General features: G+C 50.1%; 1 protein-coding gene across 6 annotated transcripts in view; it reads left to right on the top strand.

Moving 5' to 3' along the window:
- The window catches only part of Shroom3 (shroom family member 3), a 287,935-nt gene extending 271,815 nt beyond the window's left edge, over nt 1-16,120 (top strand). For all 6 annotated transcript variants that reach the window (XM_029477237.2, XM_085836881.1, XM_085836883.1 and 3 more), the window contains 5 exons: nt 1,537-2,370; nt 3,678-4,169; nt 6,407-6,557; nt 13,062-13,334; nt 15,200-16,120. In XM_029477237.2, the coding sequence (XP_029333097.1) occupies nt 1,537-2,370; nt 3,678-4,169; nt 6,407-6,557; nt 13,062-13,334; nt 15,200-15,568 (2,119 nt within the window). In that variant the 3' untranslated portion in view covers nt 15,569-16,120. The remainder of the gene's footprint in view (nt 1-1,536; nt 2,371-3,677; nt 4,170-6,406; nt 6,558-13,061; nt 13,335-15,199) is intronic.
- Nucleotides 16,121-19,613: the final 3,493 nt, after the last annotated feature.

Genomic DNA, 19,613 nt, shown 5'->3' on the forward strand with positions numbered 1-19,613 from the left:
TGGTAATTGCCCGGGTGGTATGGGGAGAAATGGAGTTTTTGAGTGGATATGTAGGCTTCACTTCTACAATATGTAAAGCATTCTAGAGGTTTGACTTACAGCAAGGAGAACTTTTCCCTTTCTGGTGCTGGGGAGCAGGGCCAGCGCCTTTCGGTACACTAGGTGAGGGCGCTGTGACAGAGCTACACCCATCCCACAAACATGTATAACACTGTGGAGCTGTGTGCTTAGACCGCATAAGGTGCCGTGTGCAGTGCAGTCTAAGCGCACCCAGCACTTGGGAGGTGAAGGCAGAGGGCTCCAGAGTTAGAGGGCAGTCTGGGTTAGGGAGCCACACCCTGTCTTTACTCTCCCCTGCCCCTATCTATCACCACCACTACCAGATGCTGAAGATAAAATTTTACATAAAGGGTTTTATCATAATTTTTAAGGTTTTTTTCAAATGTGAGGCTGTTTCAAGAGGGCTTGCCTCTGAATCCATTACGAAGTGCAGAATAGCCCATAGATGTCCCTGGACTCAATAACGGAGCCTGTGATGGCGGTAGGGGTGGGGGTGGGGCTACATCTGAGATTGAGGAGCTCTGAGAGAGGCCCTTCACCCAACCATCTGTCTCCAGCAAACATAAGAGCATGCACATGGCTGCATGCCGTCTCCCTCCACAGGCTGTGTCAACCTTGTCTGGCACTTCATGGTTTTGTGGTGAACGGCTGCTGGGATGTAGGAAAGAGTCACAGCTCCACCCCAGGCCTCAGATGGGTGAAACGAGAGGCTCATCTGCTCTCCAGGTCCCCTTCCACGGCCAGCTGCGGAACTGCAGACGAATTCACAGAAGGCAGGACTTGCTAGAGGCTGCCTTGTTAATCCCCACATTAGCTAACTGTTCCATCACAGGCACAGGCTAGCCATGCTGCAGACACTTCTCCTCGCTTCTCCTCCCTGCCTCCCCCCATCCCTCCATCCCCACTCCATCCAGCCACAAGGGCATCTACCAGGAGTTGGTTGTTGGGTTTCCTTGGTGACAGTATCACTTGCTTGGGTGCTATGTCAGTCAGTACTTGACTATGTCCTGCAGAGGTGACTTTTTTTTGTTCATTTGTTCATTTTTGTCTTAGGAAATAAGACTTAGAGAACAGAAAATGCTATTACCAACCTCCAGACTCAGCAGCTGCGCGCGCACGCACACACTCCCAGGCAGACCCCTCCATTGTTATGGTTCAGGGACACATAGAGGCATCAGTCTTTCTCCCCAGAGCCTAGAGCTGTTCCCCAAAGTAGTCCAAAAGGAGCTAAGGAAAGGAGTTGGTTTTCCTTCATGCCTGTCCTCAGAAGCCATTTTACACGTGTGTCATGGCAGGAGTGGGGGCTGTGGGGAGGGCTAGTGAAAGGACTCTGACCCTGCCTGTGGGTCCTCTGCCTGCCCGCTACTTAGTGTAACTTGGTTCGGGAGGAAGAGTACTTAGCTCGTCTGTGTTTCTGATGCTTACTGCTTGCCCCCTCTGCAGAGCTCTGACCCTCAAGTCTGTGCCCCATTCCAGGTCTCTCAGCTGCTCAGACAAAGGCCAAAATGAGCTGGCATTGCCCCTGCACCACCCTACGCCCTGCTGGAACGGCTCAGGCTGCAAAGCCACTGTGGCTTCCTCGGCTCCTCCCGAATCTTCCGGAGCCATGGATCGTCTGAAGCAACATAGAGCACCTGGTCCTAGGCCACTCTCAGCAGGAATGCACGGCCACTTCCCAGATGCCAGAGCTGCCTCACTCAGCTCCCCTCTGCCATCGCCTGTCCCCTCCAGTTACCGGTCACAGCTTGCCATTGATCAGCAGACTGGGCAACAGCCTCCCTCATCCCCTGCCTCTGCAGTGACCCAGCCTGCCAGCCCAAGAAGCCCTGAGCTCAACAGCCCAGCATATGGACTAGAGGAGGGGATGTGGAAGAGGACATCCCTGCCTCAGCGACCCCCTCCACCTTGGGTGAAATGGGCCCACGCGGTCAGAGAGGACGGCCTTGCTGAGGACACCTTGGCGCCTGAGTTTGCGAACCTGAAGCACTATAAAAACCAGCCGAGTCTTCCAAGTTCCTGCAGCACTTCTGACCCAGACACTCCAGGAAGGATCTCTCTCCGAATATCGGAGTCAGCCCTTCAACCTTCCCCACCTCCCCGGGGGGACTATGATGATGAAGTGTTCGTGAAGGACTTGCACCCCAAGGTTACTTCAAGCCCCACATTTGAAGCTCTTCCACCACCACCACCGCCACCGCCACCGAGCCAGGAACCTCTAGTGAATGGCACAGATGACTTTCCTCCGCCTCCTCCCCAAGCCCTGTGTGAGGTACTGCTGGATGGTGAGGCATCCACGGAAGCTGGCAGCGGGTGAGTGGGCAGTGATGGTGAGGGGAAGCGGCCATCCTTCGCTCTCAGGTGTTGGCAGCCAGGGTCCCAGGGCGTTCCTCTGTCACGCACAGGAGAGCCTGGGGACAGATTCTTTATACAAGTTCAACACAACTCTATAAAGTTTGCCTTGGGGGGCTGGCGTGTATTGTCTGCAGAGAAGTGATCATTTGAAGAGCCAAGACGCAGTTCCTCTTGTCTGACTGAGTTTTAGATCAGTTAAAAAAAAAAAAAAAAAAAAAAAGAAGTATAATATAAAGGGGGGCTGGGAGAGCTTGGAGAGATGACTCAGTGGTTAAGAGCACTGGCTGTTCTTCCAGAAGTCCTGAGTTCGATTCCCACCAACCACATGGCGGCTCACAACCATCTAGAAAATGGATCTGATGCCCTCTTCTGGCATGTAGATGCAGACAGAGGACTCATACATTTAAAATAAATATTGCTGATAGAACAGACATTGGAGAAAACACTGAAGTCAGAATACACACACACAGCCTGGAGGCAGCCTCTCAAAGAAGAGGCTGAATTTCGATGGCTACTCCTGTCTGCAGACACTCCATGCCAGAGGTACAGGATGGAGCTAACAGACGGTGATGTGAAGCCAGGCTGGTGCAGAACAAGCATTTCCCAGCACAGTTTCTGAGACTAGTGATTGCTCATAACAGAATTCTCTTCTTGGGATCCAGCAAGATGGCTTACTTGGCAAGTGCCACCAAGCCTGATGGCTAGAGTTTGCTCTCCAGGCCCACTATGGTGGAAGGGGAGAATCTGTCCTCTGACTTCCACACATATACTATGGCACAATGCTGCCCTAAATGTGTGTGTGTGTGTGATGTTTTAAAAAATTACCTCTATAGAATCTGAGCACTCAGGAGGCAGAGGCAGGTGGATCTCTGTGAGTTCCATGACAGCCAGGACTATGTAGCAAGAGAGAACTCTGTCTCAAACACAAAATAACCTCTGTAGGGTATCATCTCTTGGATACCACAGAGGTCACTCACCACTACTACCCTCTGCCTGTCTGTACCTCCCAGAAAGCTCTGGGGCCCAACAGCAACATTTGTCAAAACTGAGTCCTAGTGAATGTATGTAGGAACCAGCCCTGGGCTCAGAAGAAGGCCCTTCAGAACCCCGTGGCCGTGGGAGAGTGCCGCAGACGTGTCTCCTTGTGTCAGCCACTCCTGCTCTGGGACGCTGTAGCCCTAATGTGTCTCCCTCACATCTCCTGTGCCCTCAGCACCATCGGTGCTCCCCTTAACCGCTCTCTCTCTCTCTTCTTCCCTTCGCAGTTCCTGCAGAATTCCCAGGGTGACAGTCACAAGGGAAGGGCACGTGCCTGGGGCAGCCCATTCCGAAGGTAGTCAGATAATGACTGCCACACCGCCCCAAACCTCGGCCAAAGGTTCAGAAGCCGAGTCCAACACGCCTTCCAGCGCGAGCGCCCAGCCTCAGCTCAGCGGTTCTCCTGGCAAGCAGCTCAGTCCCAGCCAGACCCGAAACCTCACTTACGAACCTGTCGACAGAACTCAGGATCTAGGAACGAAAACTCACACCGAGCCTCAGAAGACCTCAGAAGATATCCGGACAGAGGCTCTAGCCAAGGAAATTGTCCACCAAGACAAGTCTCTGGCAGACATTTTGGATCCTGACTCCAGGATGAAGACAACGATGGACCTGATGGAGGGTTTGTTCCCTGGAGACGCCAGTGTGCTGATGGATAGTGGTGCAAAGAGGAAAGCCTTAGACATCACCGCCAGGCGTGGGGGATGTGAAGCCAAGGCGTAAGTCCCTTCTAGTCCACCCCAAAGAGCCTGTGGCTCAACTCCTGTGGGGTGATGATAGGCTTTGGATGCACATGCAAAGAGTAACATTCCATCCCAGCCTTCGGGCAGGAGGTGGGGCAAATGCCCAACAGCAAGAATGAGAGCAGTAGGAACCACTGTCATTTGTAGCCAGAGGTCATTTTCTGTGCATCACACATCCTTACATAAACATTATGGTAGCTCATCTTCACAGCGCACCTTTGAGAGGACCGCCAGCCACCTCAGAAACACAGAGCCGTATTAACGCCTTGATCCACCTAGGCAGGCCCTGGCAAGTGAGAGTGGAAGCTCCCACAGCAGTTGACCCGTGTCTGTCCCTAACTTGGTAAACACATGGCTGGCTGTCCTGTCGTAGGTCACTTTCAGGGACATCCCCCAGGCTCAATGCTGAGAAGGGAGCAAAGGCAGGATGTGGGCGTCTACAAGAACTAAGTGGACCAGTCTTTATGAAAGGGGGAGGGGAGAAATAGATGTGTTTACTACTGTATAGGACATGTACTTTGAGGCATTGAGGTGAACATTTGCTCAAATCTGAACAGATCTCAGTGGGAAACGCTTTCCTGGGTATGCCGGGACCACTTAGCCACCCCACCCCCACCCCCTCACCCTGCCCCCACTCTGGAGGCTCTTGAGGCCTCTGCTGGTCTTGGAACACCACCCCAGGGCCCAGCCACAGTGGGAGAACTGTGAGCAGTTATGTTTCCTATTTTGTGGATTTTTTTTAAATTATTCTGAGATTTTCTTACATACTTGGTTAAAGGACTATGAGGAGAAAGATGTAGAATGGGTTTTATTTCCTTTTTAGTTTTTAGTGATAATATTGACAGACTGCGACTCAGCAGTAAGTAGCTTCCAGATGAAATACAAACAGAACAGTTCACCCAAATACGGGTTTGCCGTTTAGAAACTTGCAGCTGACTGTAACTGAGTCAGTAGCAGGAGCTCTGTTTTATTTGGGTGGGAGGGAGAAAAGAGCTGTGTGCATAGCTTTTGCCATTTGTGGGCTATGTTCTCAGAGCGCATCTGTTCACGGCCTCGCAGCTTCCTTGCCTGTCTCTTCAGCTTCAGATTTGGGGAGTCCAGGCTGCCTTTGGTGCGGGTGACGTCTCCAGAATCACACTGTAGCAAACATCGCTGGACACCTGCACTGTAAAGGGCAGTCGCTGGGCACCACAAGGCCCCAAGGATGCCCTCTGAGAGAGCGTTTCCCACTGAGACTTGCTCAGGGTTGGAGCAAATGTTCACTGTGTAGCTCGCCATGGTGAGAGTCAATGCCATGCTGTTGTTACGTGTGACTACGTGCTGCACAAAGACCAGTGTAGATTCACAGATGTCCTTAGAAAACCATTGCCTGAGAATTTATATTCCCTGGTGAATTTGGTAGTGAAATGGTCCTGACCTTGTCCTTCCCAAGGGTTTCAGAAAGATGACATGCGCCACCTTCTGGTGAAAGTAAATGTAGTCCTGCTGTGGCAAATAGCATTGTGAGGCTTCGTCAGAGTCCTGAGCAGCCTAGCTGCGCCAGGAACACTGGGGAGAAGCTGATAGAAGCTTCACACATGCGTGTGGAGGATTTTTCCAGCTTTCTAGTCATCTGGCTTACACGCAGATACGCTGCTTAAAGAAGATCGGTGAAGATGTTGTATGCCTAGTTCTTGCCACAGTTAAATAATCTATCACTGAAGAGTTAAACTCTCTCTCCAAGAGATCGTCCTTCCATGTGGTGTATCCGAACCCTGACCTGCCCCCAGCATGCCTGAGGAGCCAGGTTCCACCCCCATCTCCTCACAAAAATGAAACAGACTTTAAAAAGCAACTCCACTATGGTCAAGCAAACAGCATAAGATACCATGGTTTTTAGTTCCTGGTTTTCTTGGACAGCTCTGAGCTCCCCACCCCCTGTGTAATCAACAGGTAGATCTTCCTTTCTAAAACTGTACATTTCTCTTCTCCCTCGGCTTTTTTTTTTTTTTTTTTTTTTTTTTTTTTTACTTTCTCTTGGGATGGAGTAGCCTTGGCTGGTTTCAGATTCTTGATGCCATCTCCAGCACTGCCCTTAGGAACTTTGCATCCTGGGTTTGCCTGGCTGTGGGAGCCCAGCACAGTCACTATCAGTAAATTGCTCATCAGTCACTATGTCTGAGGGAAATTAAGGAGGACTTTGCACGGTTCTGAGCTTGAGCTGTTTGTTTCAGGAGCGACCACAAGGAGGCAGCGAGTGTGCTGGTCAACTGTCCTGCCTACTACAGTGTCTCTGCTGCCAAGGCGGAGCTGCTCAACAAAATCAAAGACATGCCGGAGGAGCTGCAGGAGGAGGAGGGGCAGGAGGATGTCAATGAGAAAAAGGTAGGGTGGGGACACTTGTTCTGCTTCCCAGGGGAGCCAGGCCCTTCTCATTACCCCGAGTAACTACCAGCCCCTAAGGACTAGGAGGGGGACCTTGGACCTGTGGCTCTGACAGACAGGAAAGCCGATGTCAGTCTCGTTCTGCAAACGATGACTGAAACCTTGGAGAGGTTGAGTTATTAGAGGTGTCACAGCTGGGACCGCACCCCAGGGGCTCTGGCACGGTTCTCAGCAGTGGTGGTAGCTTATGTTGAGCAAAACTAGAGATTTAAAATTTTGCTCAGGGAAGCAGTGGCTGGCAAGGCACATCTACGAAAAGGTGCGGCTGACCTTACCCCCCCGCAGCTCTTGCAGTGCTCAGAGAAGAGCTTTGTTTAAAGCACAGGGTTGGAACGTAATGCAGCCCTGGTCCTCCTACAGAACTTGTAACTGTCAGGCGTGTTATGGTGACCTTGCTGTTGCCACAGCCTCCCGGTGTCCTGTGGAGATGTGGGCCAGGCTGTGCCTGCAGGGCAGAGCGGCCTTCCACTTCACGTGCGGCTTGCTTCAGTGGAGCATGGAGTATGTGCCCTGGTGGCATTGATGTCAGGAGGACTTGCATATGGGATTCTATTTGTTGTACGTACTTGCCCCAGGCCCTCTTCCTAATGTGTTGGATGAAACCACAGGACATGGGCGCATGCGTGTGTGTGTGTGTGTGTGTGTGTGTGTGTGTGTGTATGTGTGAGTGTGACACACACCCCAGAAACAAGGAAAGCTTTGAGAGGCATCGTGTTAGATTTGTGAGCTCCCTGCTGCATGTCATAACAGCCACTACAGAAACTCATTTCTTCCAACCAAAGGCTTCTCTTTCAGATCCCTGCTTTGTTGAACACCTCCTAGCATGTCCCTGCCTGCTGACTGTGCCCATTTTGTGCGTTCTGCGCTTGGGAATCAGAGGGCTCTGCTCTACCACAGATATATATATGCCATTCCATTCCATCTTTAACTGCATATTTTCCTTTGTCCTGTTTGTATATAGACATTTCTGCATTACAGTGGCAAAGAAGCAAAGTACATATTATGTTTTCTCATCTTCATTTTTAAAGAGATTTATTGTTTTATGTGTATAGGTGATTTGCCTGTGTGTGTGTGTGTGTGTAGGCATACCATGTGCAATCAGTTCTCTTAGCCGCCAAGCCACCTCTCCAGCCTCTCGTTCTAGGTTTTAGATGCTTGACTTACAGAATTAACCCCTCTTCTGAGGAAATGGAGCAGCCCTAGTGAGGTCTGGGGTGTGTGGGGGCTCTAGGGCTTTGTGTGGGGCCTGTTTTTTTATTTTTAACACAAAATTCCACCAGTTCCCATATCGGTATGGTTTGTAGGTAAATAGATGGCAGTAGCATTTAAAACTATTCTACTCCATTGCTGTTGAGAACGCTGTGGCTGGTGGGTCCTGTGGGTCCTTTTAGACAGCTACGACTCCTCGGCTCACCACCTCCCATTTCTGCTGAGCTTCAGTTCTGGAGTTCCAGGTTCCTCTCTGGCCCTGTCTCCTCTCATCCTGAGAAAGATTTCCTTTAGCATTTCCCTCAGAATAGATCTGCAGTGATGTGGGCTCGTCTGTATGTCTCCAGAACATTCTCATTCATGGATGTGAAGTCCAGGCTGGCCGTCTTTTGTCACGTATGCAGACATGTTGTCTTCTGATCCTTCTGAGAAACAATTTCCAGGCATTTAAATGTGATCTTCCTCCGCAGTGGCTGCCCGCTTCTGCTCACCACACGCCTGTCATCACTGCTTGTGGAGTGTGTGCACGGAGCTGCCCGGGGCTATCGGTAGATGGGGCATTTTCAACCACTGTTTCTTTAGTTACACATCAGTTATCTTATGCACACTAACTCTTCCCTTAGCATGATGATTCAGTGTTAGAGTTTCTCATTCGCCTGACTCCCTGAAGCTCTGTCCTTCACATTGGTTAGTGTGTGTCCGTCTGACCTCACGCTCTTAGTTCATTCCTGCCAGTGATTTTGTTGTTGTTTCAGATTATCATTTTCAGTTCTAAACTTTCTGGTTTTTAGTTCCTTTTTGCTCGAATCTTCAAGTGTTTTTGCTCTTATCATGAAGAATGCTTTATTTAAGAAAGCATTTTTAAAGACTATGGTAATCCTAATGTAAGCATTATCTCCAGTCTAGCATCACTGTTACCTTTTCTGGCTCTTTATACCTGAGTAACTGTATATTGTATTCTGTGCTGCAAGGCCCTGGTCCTGCTGGCACAGCCCTCTGTAGAATGGTGATTGAGGCAGGCCTGGTTACTGCAGGCCCAGACTGTAAGTTCCATCTCAGTTTTGGATAGTGTGGTTCCAGCACCCATTTCGGTTTGGGAGCCTTTGTGAGGTTACAGGGCTCTGTCCTCACTGAGCCCCTCTGGCTTTAGTTTGGGACTTGAGTAACGTTTCTGACACGCCCAAGTTCTCAGAGCCTTTGGTGTACTCTTCGTCTCTCCCTACGTGTGCCACTTAAACGTGAGCTCGGCCCCAGCCCCGCACGTGCCCCTCACCCCGAGCGTTCATGCCAAGTTCCAAGCATCTTCTGGCCTAGCTCCCTCCTCTGCAGGGGTTTTCCACACAGTCTTTGGCTCCCAGAGATTCCTAGTCTCAGTCCTATAGCTGGACAGGTGGGTCCTCACTCACAGCAACCTGTGCAGCTATGCAGGAGCTATGAGGAGAAGGGGAAGGATTCTGGGGTACCTGCACCACCACTGTGGGGTGGTGTCCCTGAGTGGAGGCGGAGCTGGGAGAGGAGAGAGAGAGAAAGCACAGGCCGCACCAGCTCACCCAAGCCACCTCAGCTCTGCAGACAAGGTTTTCTCACTTTGCCCTGAGGTCGTCAAGGTATGAAAAGCCTGAAACTCGCCCCTTCGGGTTGTTAGTGTGCACTCTTCTTGGTCTCAGAATCCCCCCTCCCCCACCCAGGACCCCAGGACTTAATGGTAACATGCAAAAGAGGGAAGCTGTGGCCCACAGCACGATGGAGGTCTCCCACTGGAGCTTGGCAGAAGGCAGACAGATTGGCATTTCAGAAGAGTCCCTCTGGCAGCTGTGTCTGGCATTGTCAGGATGGGAGGGAAGTGCAGTTACTGAAAGTATGATGCACACGTCTGATCAACACCCATCCTGTGAGCAGCTTAAGAGCTTTTTGAAAGAGTTGTTGTTGTTGTTGTTGTTGTTGTTGTTGTTGTTGTTGTTGTAGAACAGGCAGGAGCTGGTGGTGGCTTAGTTGTGGAGGGTGGAAGAAGAAGAGTGGTCAGGAAGAGTCCCAGCTCCAAGTTGCTGTGCACAATGTCTGGGAAGATGGTTGACCTTGCATCTTACCGGACCTTAACTGGCACCAAGGGACCATCTCAAATAGTTACACTGACATTCTAGTTACAAGCCTCCTGGTGGAGAAGTGGGGCAGGATTCTTAGCAGAGATAGCTCGTGCTGGAGGTGTTTGACATCACCATCAGGCCCAGTCACCTCTGCTTCGATCAGGTTACACAATGTGGGATGGAGGTCTGGCCTCGTTACCATCTGAAACTGCCCTGACTTTCTAGAGCTCAGCCAAAGACAGCAGTTAACATGCAGGGTCCTGGATCTTGCATTTACAACAGAAGAAACAAGCCTGTCAGGTAGACATGGTTTGCCAGGTCTAGGCAGAAGCCTGAACTCCACTCTGCCCCAGCCAGAAGTGCTACATTTTTCTTAGGATAAAAACAACCAACAAAAGCGAAGTGCTTTTGTACTAGTGTTTTGGGGGTGCTGCGGCACAAGCCTAGGAGCTGCAACTCGGGGAAGCTAGGGTTGCCTCCCAGGCACCTACTGCAACAAGTGCTGGACTCTCAGACACTGGCCTGACCTTGTGATAGCACAGAAAGCAAGGCATGTCCTGTGGTTGTCTTCCAGCGTGCGTGCATTTGAGCCTCGTAACGTTCCCGGGAGCTGTTTTAAAGCACTGAAACCAGCACCCTGGAGCCGACAGCCGGGGTTTAAGCCTGGCTCTGTCACTTACTGTATGGGCTGGGGCAGGTCCCATACCCTCACTGTGCTTCTCCGCAAGGCTGGGACGGTACCTGTGTTGTCGGGCTGTCGGAGCAGTGATTGAGTGGTGAGACGCCGCTTCTGCCTGCCACAGAGCATGGGGTCAATTAGACATGAGGCAGGTGGAGCTGTCTTCTTGCTGATGGCACAGGTGAAGTGACCTCCTGGCAGTGATCAAGTCAGAGCTGGTCTCTGACTCAGAGTCTGCTCCTCTGCTGCTGAGGGAGAAGACCCGGCAGGATGTTTCCTGTGCAGATGGTGTGTTGAACTATGTTTAGAAAAAGAACGCACATAAATAGCATCTCACACAGCCTGGGCTAGCAGTTTGTCAGATGAGAAGCTAAGTGGGTGAATGTCAGTGGCCTACAAGTTCAGTAGCTCCTGGGAGAGACTAGTATTAAAATTCTCTCTTTCATGGGCCGAGGAGATGGCTGCTGCTAAGAGCGCTTGCTGCTCTTGCAGAGGACCCAGGTTCAGTTCCCTGCAGCCATACTGAGTGGCTCACAGCTCCCGGTAACTCCAGCTCTTGGGGAATCAGGCTCTCTCTTCTGGTTTCAAAGGCATCTATCTACACACACACACGTGGTGTACATACATGCAAGCAGGTACATGTATAAATGATAAAAAAATTAAATATTATTCCCTTCTCCTGCCCTAAGTGAATTCTGTTAAAGTTGGATTTTGTTATTTTTTTTAAAAGGATCTTCCTGGCACAGAAATATTGGCAGCACTGCTGGCTTCCCCCTGATGCCTGCGGTTGCTCAGAACCTCTTCACTGTAGTCTCAGCCCAGGTCTCCATAGTTAAAGACCTGGTGATCAAAAGCTGGCAGGCATTGCATCCACATACCTAACGGTGAGGCAGGGCCGACTGAGTGCCTGCCCAGTCTCTGCACTGCCTTACAGTAATGTACAGAATGTGTGCAGGCTTCTGTGCTGTGTTCGTGTGGCTCTGCCCAGTGTGTCCATGCCATCAAACACCAGAGCTGGGTCTGGACAGAAAGACCCAGCTGACTGCCATATGAATCCTGTGCACCAAGCTGCCTACCTCCCAGCATGCGCACTGCTTAGGGACTCCAGCAGACTAGCAGAAGAACGGGGGACCTGGGTATTAGTAAGGCTTACACAAGCACCCCCACCTACTGGGCCAGGTTGACCACCCTGGGTCAGACCTGAGCAAGGTCTTGCTGTAACAGCTCCCCTGGAACTCACTATGTTCCAGGCCTTGGCCTTGAACTCACAGCCATCCTTAAGTGCCAGGACTGCAGGAGCTCACCGACATGCCTGGCTGAGAACAGTACTCTCTGCTAATACTTTGAGTTCCCGACCTGGCAGCTGTACCTGCAAGGTTAAAAAAGACCAGGGCTGACTGGTCGACCTGACCTGGCGGTGTCTGCTGTTTCCCACCAGTGTTGCCTTCAGCTCGCCTCTTCATAGGCACAAACTTATCCAAGCTCTGCACTAGTGGGCAGCTTGGTACTGAAGTCTGCTGCGCTGTCCCACAGTGATGGCTGCCAGCGGAGGATGCTTTTGGGGTGGGGTAATAGAGAACATAATTAACCCTAATTACTTTTTCCCTCCCACTCATGTTACCGTGGGCCGAGTCTTCTGTTGAGGAAATGCTTAGACACCTTACAGCTTTTCCCTTAGAAGGGCAGTTTGTGTCAGTTAAGCTGCCTGTAGCCACGGGGATCTGGAAAGTTGCACGGACAATAGGATGTCACTGTTTAAGCCAGAGCTTCTCTTCAGAAATTAGTAATTAGAGGCTTAAGTTACATAGTTGTGGTAAGAAGGTCCAGATTTAGTTAAAAGGCAAAGCTGAGTGGCTTTCTGATACAGTGTCACCATCAGTGTGTGTAATGGTCATGTGAGGAGAGCCCATCTGGTGATGCATGGGCCTGAGGTGGGTGCATCCCCAAGTCTCACCCTCCCCGATGTATGCGGAGGACTAGATGAGGCAGAGCATGTAGCTCATAATAACTGTCCAAGGCCAGCTATCCAGCTCGGCTCTCAGACCGTGGGCGAGGCCCTTCACTCTGGTTCCATGGCTGCTCTGGCTGCTCCTTTGTAGACGAGGATGTGCACCCCGCCCCTCCTAGTAAGAAAGAAAGGACATTGAATGAGAAGTTAACAAACCAGTTGGAAAGGCAGAACTATATGCACCATTACACAGTGGGGAATAGGACTAGTGCGTGTATAATCAGGTGTGGGCTGGGGAACTCTGAATAGGCTCAAAGAATGGCAGTTGTAGACATTTAGGGAAAGGCAAAGGAAAAAGAAAAAAAAAAGTTCTGATTTGAGTCATCAGTCTGCACAGAGCTGAAGAGCTTTTAGCTGAACCTTGACGGCAAGGGCGGGGCCGGGAGGTTTCGGGCCGAGAGTGCCCATCCACATTCCAGCAGCAGCCCTGGCTCAGCTTGGCTCTGTGTCTCCCACCATTCTAGGCTGAGCTTATCGGAAGCCTCACCCACAAGCTGGAGAGCCTCCAGGAAGCCAAGGGGAGCCTACTCACGGACATCAAGCTGAACAATGCCCTGGGAGAGGAGGTGGAGGCTCTGATCAGTGAGCTCTGCAAACCCAACGAGTTTGACAAGTACAAGATGTTCATAGGGGACCTGGACAAGGTGGTCAACCTGCTGCTGTCCCTGTCTGGACGCCTGGCCCGCGTGGAGAACGTCCTCAGAGGCCTTGGTGAAGACGCCAGTAAAGAGGAAAGGGTATGTGGCCTAGCAGGTTACCCTGAGCCCTCTGTCCATAGACACTTCTCCAGGATGACAGTTGCTGTGGGGTTGAGAGCGCACCTGCTAGGCAGGATTCAGTGTGGATACTCTGGGCAGATGCACAGGGCCTAGGTCCTCTCCTTCCTCGCAGAGATAAAAACACATTAGACGCTGAAGGGAGAAGAGGACCACAGAACCACTGGGATAAGAGGGCAGAAGTGAGCTCCAGGGAATCTGCACGATGGGCCCAGCCGTGGGCAGGTACCTGGGCACGACTGTACTGTCCTCCACTGGAGGGACAGTGCTGTTGTGACAGACACTTGGCCTTGTGCTTCATGTGCAGTGTCCTAATCCCTACCATGCTGCATTAGTGCTTGGCCTCTCTAAAAACAAAAATCTCAGTAGGAAGAGGACAGCTGACCCAGTCAGTACCAAACTCAGCGTCTCCACGTGCCATGACGACAGTGGGAGGGGAGGGATGGCCATAGGCTTCAGATCTGCAGTGTCTGATCTGAGCCGCAGTGAGGAACGTGCAAAGCTTTGATGGCGACAGTGCTAGGAGCTCAGGCTGTGCCTCAGACTTCTCTTCATGGTGAATCAGACACAGCATGTTTAGTTCAAGCCTCAGAGTGACTAGGGAAAGAACTGTCAGAGTGGGGATATGGATAAAACTCACCCACTAACTTTGTACTGTTTTCTAGGATTCTTATAGAAATCCTATGAGCTAGCTGGGCATGGTGCTGGTGGTGGTGGTGGCACACACCTTGAATCCCTTGGAGAGGCTGAGGAAGGCAGATTACTGAATTCAAGTCCAGCCTTGTCTGCATGGCTTTCTAGGCCAGCCAGGGCTACATAGTGAGCCGCCATCTGACTTGTCAGATAGGGGGATTTGAGGCAGAGTCACGTGACCCTTTAGCAGTCCTAAGTAAGGTAGTTTGTACTGAGGGATGTTTTAAGTCACTGCAGTTCATGATTGGATTCCATTTTACATTTTCTCACTCATGTCCTGAAATGTCTGAAAACTATTCAATTTAAAATTCTTTTAAAGTACTTAGTGTGGCGTTTACACTGTGTCGGCATCTCAGATGCAGGAACACATGAAGTATTTCTAGGAAGTCGATGAGCCCTGAAGAGGCGGGCAACTTACTACTGGGCTGGTGTAGGAAACTCTGAAGTACGACACCGACATCCTTCTTGAACAGAGTTTTATTCATGAATAGAGGCCAAGAAGAAGCCTGGGATGGCAGGGATGTTGGTTTTGTTAAAGATGAGGAATATATCCCCATTGTTACAGATTGGGAGGCACGGAGTTCAGAGCCCTGCCTGCAGATGGTTTAAAAACCTTTTTTAGCATACACATATATATAAGCTAATAGGCAAATACATATATATATATATATATATATATATATATATATATATGCTCCCCATGTGCATTGTCAGAAGAGGGCATGGGTTGTCCTGGCCCTGGAGTTGGAGACCATCGTCACTGCCATGTGGGTGCTAGGAATTGAATTCAGATGTTCTGCAACAGTCAGTCTGTGCTCCGAACCAGGGCTCCATCTCTCCAGCCCCCTGCAAAGTTTTTATTCAGCAGATGGAGAGGTGGGACACAAAGTACTCAGAGAACTTGAGGATTGGCTCAGTAAGTGTAGACCTACAAAGGGCAGGTTGTTACCACTGCCATTTAACCACCACAGAGTGTTCAACATAAGGAGAGAAAATAAATAGTAATAATGTCTATAGGTACATCCATCCATCCTTCGCACTGTTGAGTAGAGCACTGTTTTGCAGCCCTGTGAGAGGCAGGAGTCTGCCTCCCTGTGTTATAGCTGCCTTACCTGTTCATTTTACCCTGGCAGAGTTCTCTGAACGAGAAAAGGAAGGTTCTGGCTGGCCAGCACGAGGACGCGCGGGAGCTCAAGGAGAACCTGGACCGGAGGGAGCGCGTGGTGCTGGATATCCTGGCCAACTACCTGTCCGCTGAGCAGCTGCAGGACTACCAGCACTTCGTGAAGATGAAGTCCACACTCCTCATTGAGCAGCGGAAGCTGGATGACAAGATAAAGCTGGGCCAGGAGCAGGTCAGGTGCCTGCTGGAGTCGCTTCCCTCGGACTTCAGGCCCAAGGCAGGGGCCATCTCCCTCCCCCCAGCCCTCACCGGCCATGCGACTCCTGGGGGCACATCTGTATTTGGTGGCATTTTCCCAACGTTGACCTCTCCTCTTTAACCTCTCCTGAAAGCCCTGGGCAAAAGATGCCACTCTCAACACTGTTTAATCTGAAAGCTATTTCACTACAAACTGCGGTTTGAGTTGTGGGTTATTGGGGGTTTCCTGAGTAACAGGAAGAGACTTTCCAGGAATCTCTCTTGCCTTTCATGGTTGGTCTTTTGCAAGCTTGCACGCTCTGTGGAAGAGAGTCAGTGACCTGCGGCCTGATGGAGGGTGTCTGGCACAGGTTTCCCCAGGCTGAGGCGGCGGAGATGGGTGTGTGGCACCCTCAGGAATGTATCCACAGCGGCCTTCCTTGCTGGTGGGCAGTGCACCCTGATACCAGGGCACAAGTACCAGTCTGCAACACAAAGCCTTAAAAAGACACACACACACGTTAAGAAAACTGTAAAACCCCTGAACGTTTTTGTTATTTATATTTTTAAAAATGAAAAGAGATCGTTATGTTTGTGTGCTAACCACTTACTTGATTCTATTTTGTGGTGGATGTAGGCAATTATGTTTGAGCTTTGTATTTCCTGAAAACCTTAATGAAGAATTCCAAAGATAGTCAAATTGAATATGGAGATTTTTGTGGGTTTTTCCTCTGCTCGTTTTGTGTGTATGTATTTGCTGTTGGGTGGCTGTGTGTGCCACAGTAGGTGTGTAGAGTTATACAGCTTTGTGTGGGTTCTGAGGCTTGAACCTGGGTCATCAGGCTCTCACATCGCAAGTCTCTTCACCCACTGAGCCCTCTCTCCAGCCCTCGTGAGACATTAATAAAGATGGGTGGCCGTTCTGCACTTGTGCTATGCTGTGAGAGGTCCCAGTTTCCATGGTGATCGGGCCTTGCCACGTTTCTCCAGGAGGACGGCTCAGTGGTGACTTCTCGGGGTGTGTTCCTCCTTCACCAGTTTATTCACAAAGACAACAGTTGTCAAGCCTGTAAGAGATAAAGTCTAAGCCAGTTCAAAACCGAGTCCATGCTGCCATCATAGAGGAAATACACTTACTAAGCTACACAGTCAGGATGTTTTAATATTTTTTAGAAGCTGGTTTTCCTAAATGTCAGACCTGCAGGTCATGAGAGCTGATTTCTATTGTCACATTTCAATGAGAGCGAGTGAGGGGTTCTGTGGTACAAGGTATAAGTCTACTCAAACAAATCAGGATGCCAGTGGGGCTGCAGATGTCCCAGGAGCCGGGCTGGGTACAGCCACTAGAGAAAGTAAGAGTGTCATGCTTTGGGCAGGTGACACACCACAAACTGTTTCTGCTTGTTGTTGACTTAGAGGCCACCCAGAAGTTTCTTGGCAGCCGTCAGCCAAAGCTCTCGCTCTGTTCTGTGGAGCTTATACACTGTTCAAGTGTTCTGACCCTGGCAGGGTTCTGTTCTAATGCTGCTCCGTTCAGAGGGGCCATCGTGACTCAGGAGGCCAGAGAGAGAGCCGTTTAGCAGCCACATTGCACTAGAGTTAATACTGTACGCCCAACTGACACTTCGTTAGATGTGGACCAATCAGAAGCCTGAAACCCATGCCTGTAGGTAACTGTCTTTCCCAGCCAATGCCTCCAGATGTTCTTAGTAAAAAGGACAGGGAGGTGGCTCAGCAGGTAAAGGTCCTTGCTGCCAAGCCTGACAACCTTGCGCTCCATCCCTGGAACCTGCATGGTAGAAATAGAGAACCCGCTCCTGCAAATAGGCCTCTGACCTCTACACGTGTGCTCTGGCCCTGTGCACCCACACACACATGCAGTAGGTGAGGGTGAGAGAAAGTGCTTGTATTACAGGCAGGAGTTCAATCATCAAAACCCATATAAACCCAGCAGGACATGGGAGGGCGCTGGTAATCCAGCACCAGGGAGGTGGGGACAAGCACACCCCAGCCTTGCTGGCCAGCCAGCGAGAGTCCCTACCCCAAAGCATAGGGGAGACAGAGCCTGAGAGAGGACACCTAAGGTTGCCCTCTGCCTTCACACGTGCACGTAGAAACACTTGAGGATGACTCGGGTCAAACCACACATTGTCAAGATGACTTTTCTGGCTCAGACACATAAGTAATTTCACAGCAGAGTGACAGGGAACGTTGGAACATTGTTAGGCCACCACTGAAGACCCTCCAAAGCATGGCATCTGTTCTGTTGCTGTTACCAATATCCTTCCCCGGTTACAATGAAATGAGTGAGGTGCCCGTGGGACTGTGAAATCTGATTCACAGGTGGATGTGGTCTTCATTGGTGCTGAACTTGACCCCAGCACTTTGAAGAAACCACTATACTTTCAAAGTAGATTTTAAATGCCTCCAAGTAGAAAGGCCTGCATTTTCATTCCTTTCCAGTTCTCTCTTCTCACTATTTAAAAAAAAAAAAAAAAAATCATTTACTGTAGAAACCTCCTCCTAACAGGGTCCTCCTCAGAGACAGATCAGAGATGACAGTCATGTCTTCCTTCCTTCCCCCTGGGCGTCAGAACACAGGGCTCACAGAGTCCTCGCTCCTGTCGCTTCTCACTCACGGTGGGCGCGATGACCTAAGGATACACCAGAAACCCAGGGAGTTCCAGGAAAGAGTGCGCCCTGTGACCATGCCAGGTCACCTGGGAAGGTCCAGCCTGTCCCTACAGGCGGCTGACTCAGACTCCCTGGTGCTGTTCCTGGTGGGAGCTGTCTTCCCCCTAAAGAATGAGGGAGGAGCCACAGAGTTCTCCAAGACACGGAACAGTTTCCTTTGCCCCCGGGGTACACTCCAGGTTTCACTTTGTACAGCTGGTTTCCAAACAGAAAAATGGGTCAGCGCAGGCCGAATCAGCAGCTGCCATTGAGGTGAGAAGGCAAGGGTGGGTCTTGCCGGGTTTCCTGTTTCTCTCTTAATATCTGACCGAAACTCAGTCTAAAAAGGACATATATGCCTTAAATGCTGTAACTGTACCTTACAGATCTGTTTTTTTTTTTAAGGTTCATTGTTCAAGAACTTCAAACATATAAACTATATCCTTTATCCTCCCACCGCCCCTGAGCCTCTCTGAGCCCCCTTTTCATGCCCCCTCCCACCCACCCTATCCAATTAGTGCTGCCCACCTGCCTGTGAGGGTGGGGCAACCTACCACTGGCCACACACCCCAAAATGACTCCTCCTACCCCCAGCCACCATCAACAGTGCCTCAGCCAGGAGTGGGGCCTTGGGAGCCCCTCTCCTGTCCACGCAGAAGTATTCAAGGATCTTGCATTAAATTACTAACTTTGTTTTCCTAGATACTTAGGAAAATACTGGGTTTTTATTTTTGTTTTTCCAAAATTTGTTGCTCTCTAGTTTTAATTTCTTGATATGACTCAGCTTTAGCCTGCTAATTCAAAATTAGCTTTTCTTTTTCTTTCTTTTCTTTTTCTCTTTTTTGATAGAAACAGGTTTTATACAACTTCCTACTAGAAAGAAAAAGGACTATCTGAAATCACTTCTTCATTTCCAGCAGGCCTAAAATGATCAGGGACACATGAAGACAGAAATCAATGGCAAAGGATATACAGCCTTCACTCTTAGATGAAGTATCAGACGACCATTCATACAATAAAGAGATACACGAACCATTTACCTACCCTGTGTGTGGTTCCGGGGCTGAGGTGAATATTTTGCATATAAGACAGACTTGGCCTCCAGGTTCTCCCAGCATCCCTCACTACTTATCTGGCATAGCCTGCTCCCAACTGAACTTTACAGCTCAGGGCCTGGGCTGCCCTAGCCCCAGAGGCTCTTCTCTATATAATCCAGACACTTTGGCCTCCTCCACCCTCACCCCTCACACTCACTCTTTCTCTTCATCCTCTCCTCTCTCTCTTTTCATGGTGACTCCTCTGGCCTCCTTCATTGAGGCCAGAGAACTCGCCCACGCAATAGCAACTTCCCAATAATATAATATAATCTCGCTTGAATTGGCTATTCCACGGGTAAAGAAATAACTTATTCTGATTTTTTTTTTTTGATAAAAACCTTACTTTTCTTATAGGAGCTCATTTGATGCCAACTCATGGTTTCTCAAAGTGTAGTCAAAATACCACCTGCCTCAGAA

The sequence above is a fragment of the Mus caroli genome, unplaced genomic scaffold (genome assembly GCF_978045245.1).
Source record: "Mus caroli unplaced genomic scaffold, Mus_caroli_1 scaffold_4, whole genome shotgun sequence".
Lineage (NCBI taxonomy): Eukaryota > Metazoa > Chordata > Mammalia > Rodentia > Muridae > Mus > Mus caroli.